General features: G+C 36.6%; 1 protein-coding gene across 1 annotated transcript in view; it reads left to right on the top strand.

The window, feature by feature from the left end:
* The window catches only part of npy5r (neuropeptide Y receptor Y5), a 38,219-nt gene extending 26,499 nt beyond the window's left edge, over positions 1–11,720 (top strand). Inside the window, 1 exon segment of the mRNA NM_001078776.1 lies at positions 10,062–11,720. Coding sequence (NP_001072244.1) covers positions 10,071–11,417 — 1,347 coding nt within the window. The 5' untranslated portion in view covers positions 10,062–10,070 and the 3' untranslated portion in view covers positions 11,418–11,720.
* The last annotated feature ends 3,037 nt before the right edge of the window (positions 11,721–14,757 follow it).

Genomic DNA, 14,757 nt, shown 5'->3' with positions numbered 1-14,757 from the left:
ACAGAATAATAAATAGGCCCCTTACTGTACATACAGGTTGTAGTACAATAATTGGTGTATTACTTAAAGCCTTTATGCAAGGCTGTGGGTTTGGGGCTTTCCAAGCTAGAAGTCATTACCTTGGAGATAGATTGGCTAGGAAATGCCATAGTAGACAGACCATTATTGGAAATACACATGTGCATGCTTACAATAGCCACCAACATGTAACCCATTCATTGGGGGAATCAATGATTCATCACATAAACAGCTGAGAATGAAAACATTTCCAGTAAATCTGATCATTAACAAACTTAGTCATAAGTAAATATGTCTCAGGTAGAGCTACATTACATTGTACAGTACAATATCTCCCTTTTAACACAAGCTCAGTACTTATTATGATCCCTATTCTTAGCAAATATGGTTTCCACTCTGTTGGACTGGTTTCTCCTTGGCAGGGCAATTCAAGGAAAATTGCCATTTGTTTGTCAAGTGTCAAGCTTGCAAAGTGAAAGGCCTTAACATAGTGGATTAATAACCACCTCAAGACCATTGAAGCACCAGTCAAGGCTGCTTCTCCGCACTGCAATTTAAAACGTAATGGAATTTGCTGTTATTAAAGACAGCGCATTATATTGCTAGCCAGGTTGGTTGGTTGTCGACTTGGAAAGCACATTGTTACCCTGAATGTGAGTAAATAACATTGCTAACCTGCATCCAAAACCCTTTGTACCAAAGCCCAAGAGAGCTTACATGATTTATCGATTATGAAACAGTCAAAGGATTCAGTTGCTGATTATTTTAAGTAAAAGAAGTACAAAAGAGTATAGAATAAACATAAGGAAGTGAAGTCTTCATAGTTCATAGTACTTCTTTGGTTCAGAAGCTACCGCCTGATCAGGAGGGTTCCCCAGTGTAAATAGGCGCAGCAGCACTCGATCTGGAAAGGGAGGCAGGAAGGACTGAGCAACTATAGGAAAGTGTGAAGAGCACATTTTGACCCAAGTACCTTTAATAAAAGTGGTGTTAAATGCAACTAACTGCAGGGAAAAGTGCATGTTGCCCCCTGTGCTTGCGGACATAAATGAGCCCTACAATGTTTTAATCTGTTGAACTAATAAATTGGTAACAATAGTTTTGTCTGGCCATGTAAGAGATTTATGCAGTTAATATTTATAAGGGCTTTACAACAAAGGATTTACAAAGGATTCACAGCTTCTCTCTTTCCCTGGTGCAGTTCAGACAATAAGCATGGGTTACAGTGCGGGACAAGGGCTCATTTATGTCCGCAAGTGCAGTGAGCAAAAGTGCAATTTCCAGCACAATCGCCATGTTTTTTCCCACAATGCACTGTTTTTTTTGGCATTATGGACACAAATGGGTGATTCTCTTGACGCAATAACGCTGTGCCTACCACAATTGCAACCAATTCACCATAATGCAAGCAATTGCGCATGTGCATTGTTGCAAATTGGGCACAGTTGTGCCAAATATTTTTAGTCTGTCTAACATGATTTCCATTGTTTGGCATGCGAGTGATATGTGCGCCCTATTCTTTCAGAGCAACTGAAATGCACCATATTGAGCTACAATCTGCCCCAGAGGTGGCGGTAGCTCTAGGGCTCTTTCATTAGGTAGGCATTATTTTTGTAGTTCTCTATAATAAATTCCCACTGCGTGTGGATGGCGGGAGTTATCTATAGCAGCTGAAGGCCAATTGACATGAATGCATTTTGCAACAGTTTAAGACACATTGTATAGGTTGGATTACAAGTACAGGTATAGGATCAGTTATCTAGAAACCCGTGATCCAGAAAGCTCTGAATTACTGGAAGGCCATCTCCAAAAGACTCCATTTAAATCAAATAATTCACATTTTGTTAAAAAAAAAAATCCTTTTTCTCTGTATTAATAAAACATTACCTTGTACTTGATCCCCACTATGAAATAATGAATCCTTATTGGAGGCAAAACAATCCTGTCTGGTTTATTTAATGTTTAACTGATTTTTTAGTGCAGGTATGGGACCCGTTATCCAGAATGCTCGCAAAGCTGGCAAGCTACTGAGAGCTAGGGAAGAGTTAAACCCCCTTATGTAATAGAAGGCACCAAGTGGGTTATATAATAAAAGGCACTAAGTTTGCCCGGAGCATTTACCCATAGCAACCAATAAGATGTGTGCTTTTAAACAGGTGGTCAGTAAATGCTATCTACTGATTGGTTGCTCTGGGTTACTGCACCTGGGCAAACTTTGTATCTATTATTACATAATCCTTAAAAGACCTTGTGCCATGCAAAATTAACGGGGGCCATTGACAGCTTAAAAGCATTAGTAATAAAGGGGAACTATCATGAAAATGAAAAATTAAATATAATTAATTAAAAATTATGACATAATCAAGTTACTCTTCACTATCACCCTCTCAGCATCTGTCTTTTATGTAGGAGTTGGGAGTCTAATTTTGAACGACAGATCCAATACATCTTTTGGGGGGGGGCGGGGTGGCTTCTTACTTAGAAGATGTATTAGCTATATTGGATCCAACTGTCAAACAAAATCTGACACCCAACTCCTGCATGAAGAGAGACAGATGCTGAGCAGGAAAGTGAAGATAATCTTACTTATTTTAGAAACAGAACTTTTAATTGACTTATATTTAAGTCTCTTATTTCAGTATAATTAAGCTCCTATTACATTTTCATTTTTATTATAGTTTCCCTTTAAGTATTGCTGTTTTTTTTAAATGCGTAAATAAAGCTTTAAGATACATGTCAAGCCCAAAAATAATTGTTTGCCTAATTAAAGTAAACACGATTCTTAGCAACTTTCAAATATGAATTTGTTAAAAATTTTCAGTGCTTTAAATGTAATTGCTATTGAAAGCTGCATTTGCTGAACTCCTGGTTGTTACTTTTTAAGCAATGTTGCAACTGTCAGTCTCCTCCAGCAAGGCAGGTCTGTCAATCTACTGGCTTGTGTTACATTGTTTCAAATGCCAGAGCCACCAGGGCAGGGAATAGAAAGGACAGGCAGACACTACTTCTAATAGCAATTATAAATACAAATAACTCAAAATCCATTATAAATTTATAATACATGTATATTGAAACTTTATAAGATATTTGTTTTCATTTATTAGGCAATAAATGACATTTTGGGTTGACTTGCCCTTTAAATGTGGTTTCCAGTGGTATTCTGTAAAAAAGAAATAGAAAAAAATGTACCAATATTTGATGTTCACAAAGAGAATATCCTTTTATCACATTATATCCCCGAAATCCTTTCAATTATAAAATTATACAGTTTTTATAGAACTGAACAGAAATCATGTGTTGGGAAACAATGCCCACAACATATAAAGATCCTGCAGACCAATATATAGTGGCATTTCAGTAAGTGTGGCTGAAACATATGTTGTTCATTTGTGTTATTGCTCAAAAAAGCAGAATCTAATAATATAGTTAAATAGTACTTTGATGAATACGTTTTGGTGAGATAAGTACATCTGACTGTGGCACGCCACTAACCCATGTTATTTTGAAACTGATAAAATAGCGCAAGAGAATTTTGAAGCTAATGTGACATCGAGTCTCTGAAGGTTCTTGTAGGATGTTGCTTCCACATAAATGTCAGGGAAAAGTGTGTTATGTGATCTGTAAACAGTAGTGTCAAGAGAATTACATGGAAGTTGAACAGCGTAAAAGAAATATGACATGGTAAATGTAATAGACATAGACATTTAATGTTAGCAAGTAGGCACTTGGCAAAGGGAAAGAATTTTATAATGACAGAGAAGCAAATGGTTAAAGTAAACAGAACTGGGGATAGGCTGTCACAGCAGCTACAAAAACACGTAGATAAGTGATTACATGGAAAAAAGGGTAAAATGGAGGGAAAAAAGCTGAAATAGGGTTTGAGGAAAGGAACAGGAGAAGAAAGAAGTTACATATATTGTTTAACATTTACAGTAGTCCCTGCCCCTGAGGAGGTTACAGTCAATAAACCTGCCTGTATGTTTATGGGAAAGGAAACCTGGCAAGAACAGAGGAAACAAACAAACAAACAGGACTTTGGTCTGAATCAAAACCAGTTCACAAGAACTGCAAAGCAGCATTGCTAATAACGACATATGCGTTAAGATCGGCATGGGAAGGTTGCTAAATGACTGGAGCATTGCCCCCAGGCCAATGATAAGATCATAATGGGTCAATTTTCCATCAGGGCCACCAGGCAGGGCTCACACACAGACAGATAAGCTGCCAATTCAGTCTGAAAGGGCTGTACTGACAGATTATTTCTGCGTTTGTATGGGCAGCTTTACACAGATCTCATTAGGAACTTTCTTAAGTTACCTGAGACTTGGTAAATAATTAAAGTACATACACACATATATTACAGAATATATATTATATTTAATAGTGGCCTTGACATGTCAGGATCTTGGATATATTGGGTTATCAAAAATACTTTTATACTGCTTATTTTGGGCAATGGGATCAAGGTTATTCCATAAGGAAATCAATTTGATCACCAAACTTGAAATCACATTGGCCTTCCATTATGATAAATGGAAAGGTGAGAAACTGATTTCTGAAATGACTTCAAATACTGCACTATACCCTGCTATTAAATGTACATTTCCCTAGAGACTGTATCTAGGTAAGAAAATGTTTTGCTAATGTATTACCCTGTGTTATACCGTGTTCCTTTGCTTTGCACTGGAGGCTTAATGTCATATATGAGATCTATTTTTCTACCTTCTGCAGGCTGTGACTTTAATAATACTAATAAAAATACTATTATAATTGCTAAGCTGAATTGTGGGTTTTGCAGTGCTATGGCAACAAATAATCTTCCAATGTTACTTCTTGTGTGGCAGCAAGGTTATAGCGACTCATTTCTTTAACCAAAAGTGAGGCAAACAGTTATATTATAAACACTCACACAATGCTTATTATCATATTTTGCATCTGTTTGTTGGGCTGATCTATGATCTCAGATTCAAATTTTCGCAACCTGTACAATTTACAGCTAAATTGGAGATTACATATCCACACTAGTGTGGTAAGAAACACAAGTGGAACCCTGTGCCATGGATCTCTTAATCAAGAAGTTCTGTCATTTGGATCTTTTATTTAAAAGTTAGATATGATACCATGTCAGAAAAGAGGGATGTTGGTGGTTGTTCTGATGGGTTTCTACAGAACCAGAATCCAACAAACAGCCATAGTGCAAGGATTACAAGCAATGTTTCTTATAAGCTATGCACTGGTCTTGGGCAAACAACAAACTGTGATGGCCGCATTTAATACTTATTCAGAGCAGCACACCCCACACAGTTTTATAAAAGAAAAAGGATTTTTTTGTGAAATATAAAGAAATGAGAAAGAACAAAGATCACAAATGATAACATGTGGGTGGCAAATAAACCCTTTAAACTAACCGGTGCCTAAAGAAAGGAATGGAATGTGCATATGTATGTAAACTACTTTTCATCATCATTAAGCCTTTTCTTTTACTGTATGCTTTTAAACCATGGCAATTAAATCTATGTAGGTGAGTACTTTCTGATACTCTCTCCTTCTCCTATCATTACCCACCCCCTCAGAGACACACATACACACCCACACCAGGGGGAAAATGGAATTGATCAGAACGTTCTATGGTAGTGGATCCAAAGCTTTGCAGTGAGGATTAGCTTGAATGAAAATGGAAACATCTAAAGATAAATATGACTTTTTGCCAGGGAAGTTTTAAAAGAAACACACACACACACACACACACAGACACTCTAATGGGCAAATTTTTTTTTTTCTGTGACTTGAAATGAACTACAACTACAAATCATGTCACCTAAAATCTGGTAAAAAGTCAGTAGGAAATGTATCGTCAGCATGCCAACCATTTCATGATCCAATTTTTTCAAGTTTTTTTTTTTATATCATATTTTTGCCCATCTGGTTTTTTTCTTAAATATAAAAACTCAGGTAAAAAAACACAATACAGGTATTGGTTCTATTATCCAGGATGGTCAGCAACTGGGGTTATCTGGATACGGGGTCTTTCCGTAATTTGTATCGCCATACCTAAGGGATTCTGTCATGATTTTTATGGTATAGTTTTTATTACTAAATTACACTGTTTACATCGCAAATAATTACATTACATTACACTGTTAAGGGCTGGAGTAGCTGGTACATTCTGAAGTGCAGGGGGACATGGGTGAGGCGGACTTGGATTTTTACTATTGAGTGCAATAAATACCACTAGGTGGGGCATGGGAGCATTTTTTAGCAAATGAAGGTATCAGGAGCTGTTACCTTCCCATTGTTCTGCTGATCGGCTGCTGGGGGGAAATGGAGGGGGGTGATATCACTCCAACTTGCAGCACAGCAGCAAAGAGTGACTGAAGTTTATCAGAGCACAGGTCACATGATTGTGGGTACCTGTGAAACTACGAATATGGCTAGCCCCACAACAAATTTTAACATGAAATATAAAAAAAATGGTTTGCTCATTAAAAAAACAGATTTCAGGATGTAGGATTCTGCTGAAGAAGCTCTATTAACGTGCATTAAGTAAAAAACATGTTTTCCCGTGACAGAATCCCTTTAAGTCTACTAAAATATAATTTAATCATTAAATAAACCCAATAGGACTGTTTTGCCTCCAGTAAGGATTAATTCTATCTTAGTTGGGATCAAGTACAGGTACTGTTTTATTATTATAGAGAAAAAGTAAAAAATTGGAGCTTTCTAGAAAATGCATAATGGATCTCATACCTGTAGTTGAAAGATATGTGAATGTGTTTCAGTTATTTCATCTATATACTTGTGTCTCCCAAGCATTGATTAGGCATCTCATTTTTTGTAGGTTAATTGATAATTTGTTCATAACACATATTCCTATTCACAATAAACGTGGATGCTACTGGTTCCTAGAAACAATAAAAAGCAATTCACATATTTGTAGAGGATTTTATTTGGCACTGCTTCCATGCTTCTGTACTGTACATCATTTACAGGAATACTCTCATACCATAATTACTCCTATGTATTCTAGTTGTGCACAAGCTTAAATAGTGCTATTTGTTTTCAGTTTGGTGGTTTAGAATTTATTTATTTATGTGATTTAAAAATTCAGTGTATTCATTATTTGTTTCTTAGTTAAGTTTTCATAGCTTTTTCACAGGTATCACCAACAAAATTCTAGAAACTGTTAATGTTCAGACAAAGGTTAATTCATCCTATGTTGTCTTTAGCTCTGAAACTGAGTGCATGCTGTTAATTTAACAACCAGGGCAAAATTTGCTGCTGGCCAGGTAACCCATAGCAACCAATCACCAGGTAGCAGTTGCAGGTCAACTATTTAAAAATAAACATCTGATTGGTTGCTATGGGTTACTGGGGTAAACTTTGTACCTTTATTACATTTCTCCGTATATACAGTACCTTTATTACATTTCCCTGTATATATCATTTTTACTGAAATGACACATTTATTAGTCTAGTATTAGTCTATGGCAGAAGAAAACACTTTTTAAAGGAGAAGGAAAGGCTAATAGAATGTCAATCTTAAGCTGCAGGCATACCTTCAGTTCTTTCAATAGTGCCCTTAAGTCTCCCCATATTTCGCCTGTTCAGATGATCAGAAGCCTCAGGAAAGAAAATGCTGAGCTCTGTAAACAAAATTCCCATAATGCCTCACTCCCAGAGGGGAGAGAGCTGCGAAGACTCTGGCACAGGTAAAAAGGAGACAAGAAATCTTGTGTTTCTTTCGATAGAGGATTCTGTGAGTGGTTATCGCTGTATTTACATAGACCTCTCTGATAAAGCTTACTTAGTTTTTACCTTTCCTTCTCCTTTAATAGTTTGGAAGCTAACGCATTTCATTACAATATAGACTACCTTGAGCATGGATCATTGTATATATACCTTGGAAATGTAAAATAATATTCTATAAAGATATTTGAACAAATGTGCTACAAGGCTAAAATAAGTAACTGGGTGTATATTGCATAATCAATAATATACAAATGTTGGTTACGGATACAGCACTTTTAAAAATCCTTTAATCCTTTGAATAAGTGTATGTTGAGAAGAATGCTTTTTGAAATGTAATTGCCTGTGTTTTCTTTTGAAAGGAAACAGCGCCGATACTTGGTTTTTTCCCTGCCAATGTGCTTGTTGCTCAGGGATATACACTACGGAGCTATAGAACAATCTGTCCTGGAGCTATGTGAAATTCTAAAATGGGATTCATTCATTTTTTCTTTATAGATTGGCTTTTATAGCTTTACATTTCTTTGATTGTAGGTATACAGTAGGTATGCAGGAGAACTGCAGCCTCATAAATATATTAACATGCTTGCTCTTTAGTATTTGCCTTTTGGAAATGTTTCTTTTGAAGTTCATTTTCCCCAAAGCATATAATATATGTGTGTTTCTTCTGCAAAGAGTAAGCCACCATGAAAAAGCTTGTATCTGCAATGTATCCATTTTAATTCAACTGTTGATATCCTCTCCATGGATTATAGTTGGCTTTCCCCATATGGCTGCCTTCATTTGGCCTTCCCCATATGGCTGCCTTCATTTCTTCCAACCTTCCATGGATCAACTCCTTGCACTTTTCCTGCTACTTTTCTATTGCTGCATTCACACATCTAATGTAAGCACATTAAACTCATGGTAGGCCTTTTCCTAACTCATCCACCTTGCTAATAGTGTATAGCTTTTCCACCACTAGGGGCCCAATTACTAGCGTTCCTATTTTATTTGGCACTAAGAATCATGGATTATACTAATTACTCAAACAATTCATACTTTATTAAGCATAAAAACCACAAAAAACACTTATACAAAACTATGCCATCTAAAAGCTGACAAGGTTATGTAGAAGTCAATGGTAGCTGCCCTATGCAATCTTTATTTAATGTGTGTGTTTAGGGTTTTTTGCATTCTTTTTCTTTGTAAGCACACAAAAATTCTTATGAAAACAAGGATTTCAGGGTTTTTGTATATTTATTTGGATTTGTTTCCTGGATTTTTAATTTGTGCTTTTTTTATATTAGACTGTTTTAATAAATTACTTAGCATTCGTGGTTTTAGTGAAGTTTTTTATGGTTTCAGAAACACTCAAAACACTAAAATCAGGATGGGCCTCTAGGTATATTCTGCCCATTCCTTAAATGTCCTACCTTATTTCTGAAGAATTCACTCTTCTCCTCTATTATTATTTCCCCCATGTTTCTGTAGAGTGAAAAATGTAAAGATATGGAATTTACTGTTAAGCAATGTTGTGGGAAAACCTACAGAAACAATAAGCAGTTGGATCTTAAAGAAGAACTCCGGCTTCCGAAACATAATTTGTTAAAGAGCCTCACACAACACAGAAAACCAATATACCCATCACTGTAATCTGTTCCTTCAAAAAGTATGAATAAACACCATTTTTATATGCTGAAATCCAGCTACAAAACAGTTCTTCTCTTTCTGCATAATTTCAAATCCTGGCTGGGAGGAGGGACTAAAACACTGATGTTACAATTTGTAACAACTTCTCCACAGCTTACAGACAGCCTGTAGGAACTACATAACCCACAATGCTTTGCACTAAGGTCCCTTTCCTTATTAACATCACATGTGTAGGGAATTGTGAGATTTGGAGGATGCAGGCTGAGGACAGCCGACTAATGTCTTTTTTTTTTTTTTGAGTCTCAAAGTAGTCAGCCAGATCAGCAGGAGAACAGGGGCCAGGTTTAGGTAACTGTTCCAAACCATATTATTACATGAAAAATGAAGAAAAGGCTGCATCTTTTTTAATTGATGTATATGGCAAAGTTAGTAGAAATTTAGTTGTATTTAGGTGGAGTTCCCCTTTAAAGAGCTAAAGAGCTTTGTACTAGGTAGAAGGCAAATACTGTGCTAACATTTCTGTTAAAATGTTCCACTATGTCCTTAAAAATATCCAATTCACCAAGCTGATTAATCTCTGAGAATAAAGTGAAGTGTCAGCCATCATGTTAGATTAAATGTCATTCCTAACTTTTTTTTTTCTCTCTTTCTTTTATTGTGAAAAGAGCTGTGAAATGGATTTGGAGATAGAAGACGTCAACAACAGAACCGTTACGAAAGATGAAAACTCTACATCTGAAACTAGAGACTCCAGCTTTCCTGAATGGGAGGATTATAACAGCAGCGTTGACGACATCAGATACTTTCTTATTGGTCTGTACACCTTTGTGAGTCTCCTTGGTTTCATGGGAAATTTACTCATCCTGCTGGCTATTTTCAAAAAACGTAAACAAAAGACTATAATAAACTACCTCATTGGGAACTTGGCGTTTTCTGATATTTTGGTTGTTCTTTTCTGTTCACCTTTCACCCTTACATGTGTCTTGCTGGACCAGTGGATCTTTGGAGAAGTCATGTGCCATGTTGTGCCTTTCCTTCAATGCGTATCAGTTCTTATTTCCACCTTGATGCTCATGTCCATTGCTTTGGTCAGATACCACATGATAAAGCATCCTCTTTCTACAAATTTAACTGCAAACCATGGCTACTTTTTGATAGCAACGGTGTGGACGCTTGGATTCACTATCTGCTCTCCTTTGCCGGTTTTTCACAAAATAATCAATTTGAGAGAGGCATTCAACTTGGACTCGCTGATTAATAGTTACTTGTGCATAGAGTCATGGCCATCTGATTCATACAGAATTGCTTTTACTATTTCTTTATTGCTTGTGCAATACATATTGCCATTGTCTTGTCTAACCATAAGTCACACCAGTGTTTGTAGGAGCATTGGTTCCAGGTTACCAAGCAGAGATACTAAAGTCGAAGAAAACGAAATGATAAATCTAACTCTTCAGCAGCCTAAAAATCATCGTTCCGAACTGGAAATTTCGAGCAGCCGCAGGTGGAGTTACTCTTGTGTGCGCAAGCACCGAAGGCGATACAGCAAAAAGTCTGCTAGTGTAGTCCCAGCAATTCTGCGGCGGAATCAAGAAAGTAACACCGGGGACATTCCAGAAACATCTATGACAGAGAGGAGTCACACACTTCCTTCGAGTGTATACTTGCCTGGAGTGCCCATTTGCTTTGAAATGAAGCCTGAAGAAAACTCTGAAATGCATAATATGATTTCAGTCTCTAAATCCATAACGCGAATAAGGAAAAGGTCAAGGCGAGTTTTCTGTCGGCTCACTATTTTGATCATAGCTTTCGCTGTCAGTTGGATGCCACTTCACCTCTTTCACCTTGTAACTGATTTTAATGCCAATTTAATTTCCAATCGACACTTTAAATTAGTGTACTGTATCTGCCACTTGCTTGGCATGGTCTCCTGTTGCCTAAACCCCATACTGTATGGATTTTTAAATGATGGCATAAAAGCTGATTTGATGTCTCTTATAAAATGTTTCCAAATATCATAATATGTATATATGCACACATACACATACATATATATTTTTTCACACAGACACTATAAATAAAAAAATCACACAGTTTTCACTTGTATAGTACCACAAATAGTGGCTAAATGTTCAGTGGGTTCAGTGTCTTCAGGTTTTGTATAAAAAAAGTCAGTATTTTAAATGGTTGATTATAAAATCAGCCTGACAGCTTGTATACGATCAAATAAATATATATGTATATTATAACTCCATGCATCATATGATCTCTGTGAGGTTAATAACTACTATTCTTGTGTGTAAAGAAATAAATGGTTTTAAAAACCCAAGGCTACTTGACATTTCATATCATTTCAGCTTATTTTTATTAACAGACCAGCAGTGTATTGTATGGAGCATTCCATTACCTCTGCCCAGATGAGAGGGAATGGTCCCTGAAAAGATTTGTTGCATGCTTTGACCAAATGAATTCAAGTCCATAAATGTATCCTTAATATGTGAGGCCAGTGTTACCCCCAAACAATGTAGGTCTCTATAAAAATATATTGCCTTAGCAAGCTCATATGTAAAACCCTACTTCATCTAAATAAACCGTTTTCATAAAGCTATACTTATTTAGTAGCATGTGCTATTGAGTACTGATAAATAGAAAATCAACATTTTAAAGAATAAGTAAACCTTTTTTTTTCTATGAGTAAATTACTGTAAACAGCCTCCAGAATTACCTACCTTTGTCCCAGCATTCTCTCTGACCTGGTTCCTCAGTCAGAAGGTATTCTTTATCTTTGCTTCCTTGTGCAGAGTGAAGCCCCGCCCCCACTTCCTGTTCAGGTCTCTCACCAAAAAAAAAAACCGCTAATGCACAGACTGGCTCCTGCTGCCTCCAGGCATGCGCAGAAGGCTCTCCACTCCGACAACCTTGTCAATTTGAAGAGAGACCTGAACAGGAAGTGGGGGCGGGGCTTCACTCTGCACAAGGAAGCAAAGAAAATTAATACCTTCTGACTGAGGAACCAGGTCAGAGAGAATGCTGGGACAAAGGTAGGTAATTCTGGAGGCTGTTTACAGTAATTTTACTCATAGAGGTTTACTTATTCTTTAAAATATTGATTTTCTATTTATCATTACTTAATAGCACATGCTACTAAATAAGTATAGCTTTATGAAAATGGTTTATTTAGATGAAGCAGGGTTTTACCTATGAGCTTGCTTAGGTAATATATTTTTATAGAGACCTACATTGTTTGGGGGTATAGTTTTCCTTTAAAATTAGGAGTCTCCCTTGGAAGGTATGAGATATGCAGTTCCTAGTATCATGTTATTTGGGTTGTCACAACACTGGCCTCACATATTAAGGATACATTTATATATCTGTTGGTTAAAAATTCATTCTGGGGGTATAGTTTGCTTTAAGTTAAAGTCCAAATGTAAATACTAAATAAGGATATAACACCAGGAATTTTTACCATTACCTTTAACTTGACTATGCTTGTTGGCTTGTTCTGTTTAAAAAAAAACCACGATTCTCAGATTATAGAAAATGTTTCAAGCTCCAAATATCATTCTGCCCCTCAGGGGTATTAAGATTTTTAATGCCTATACAGGTATAGGACCCATTATCCAGAATGCTCGGGACCAAGGGTATTCCGGATAAGGGGTCTTTCCGTAATTTGGATCTCAATGCCTTAAGTCTACTAAAAAATCAATAAAACATTAATTAAACCTAATAGGATTGTTTTGCATCCAATAAGGATTAATTATATCTTAGTTGGAATCAATTACAAGGTGCTGTTTTATTACTACAGAGAAAAAGGAAATCAGTTTTAAAATTCTGAATTATTTGCTTAAAATGGAGTCTATGGGAGACGGGCATTCCGTAATTCGGAGCTTTCTGGATAACGGGTTTCCGGATAAGGGGTCCGATACCTGTACCTTCACAATGGAGTAGTCTTTTTTCCGTCTCCTCCTCCCTGGTTCTTCCTCTGGGACACACTGTGCAGGTTTGTGTTCACATTCACTAAACATCTGTGTGAAATTTCTAATGTTGCCCTAGTGCTCTTGGATTCTAAGCTTCATTTCTCTTATTGTTTGACCAACATTGACTAGGCCACACATGCATTTCAGCAAATGGCGATTTACTGATTTACCTTTTGTTGTACTATGGAAATTGTCATTTTTGAATCTCATGTCAGATGGGCAAAGTGTGTCTCAATGTGTGGCCTCTTTTATAGCAAAATAAAGGGGTATCTGGGAACAATTTGTCCAACAGCTTATCATTCTGTATCAGTGGACAGTATTTCTTTATGATCTTCTCCATTGTATTACTGTTATTGTAAACAAAGGGAAATCTGCTGTTTACTATTTTATGATTTAATTTGACCGAAAGGTCATCCCTTAGTATGTTATCAACCTCATTTTTAGACATCTAAATAGTATTGGATCTATAGCCTCTCTCAATAAATCTCTTTGTAAGTACCACCTTGGCTTTTTCATATTTCTCAGGCCTAGGCAATATTATTTGAACAGGCATAAATTGCCTTTTAGAGATGGCCTGCATAACTTTTGAGGTAATGAAAGCTTTTAGCCTGCAACAAATCATTTCTGTCCACCTTTAAGTGGACTATACAAGTCAGTATGTATTTGACCCTCGGTTATCATTTTTACATCTAGGAAATTGAGTTGATATCATCCACAAATCTATTGTATGCATGTATGAAATGGCAAAATGGTTCCCATTCTAAAAAAAGTTTTTTTCTAGGGAGTTTACAAAAATGTAAGTTAATGATCACAGTGGCACCCATTGACGTCCCAAGGCGTTGCCAGGAAAACTCATTTTCAAACTCAAAGTAATACCTAGTCGGTACCTGTGAGTAAACAGGTTTCTAACTGTACATTTTGTTCCCTATTAGGAGGACACTTGCATAGAGATAGAAATAAACATAAATATAGCACTTAGAAGAGTAAAGTTTCCCTCTTTTTATCACTTTTTTTGTATAACCCTCTACTACTCTGCACTATAATCCCATTGCCTGCTATCAGTTCTATCTGTCTCACTTTACAGGTTATGTCTATGAAGATACATTTGGGAGCTGTTCCAGACGATAACCATTGTATGCTATTGCTCATGGTATGTCAAACAGTGCCCCCTGGCCAATTAGCAAAGCTTATCTTTTGGTTTTGTTAGGGAATTATTACACAAAAGGGTGATGCTAGGTAGATAAATATGATCTTGACCTGCCAGCTTGAGAGTGGAAAATACTAATAATGTGTATTGTAAATGCTGGGCATGTGTTGGTGTGGCAAGGTTATGGGTCCTGGGCCATGGCATCATTACATTGCGTTGTGATGGCATCAGTCCATT

Source organism: Xenopus tropicalis, chromosome 1 (genome assembly GCF_000004195.4).
Source record: "Xenopus tropicalis strain Nigerian chromosome 1, UCB_Xtro_10.0, whole genome shotgun sequence".
Classification (NCBI taxonomy): domain Eukaryota; kingdom Metazoa; phylum Chordata; class Amphibia; order Anura; family Pipidae; genus Xenopus; species Xenopus tropicalis.
Note: the sequence above shows the minus strand (reverse complement) of the source record. Positions and strands in the feature narration are given on the sequence as shown.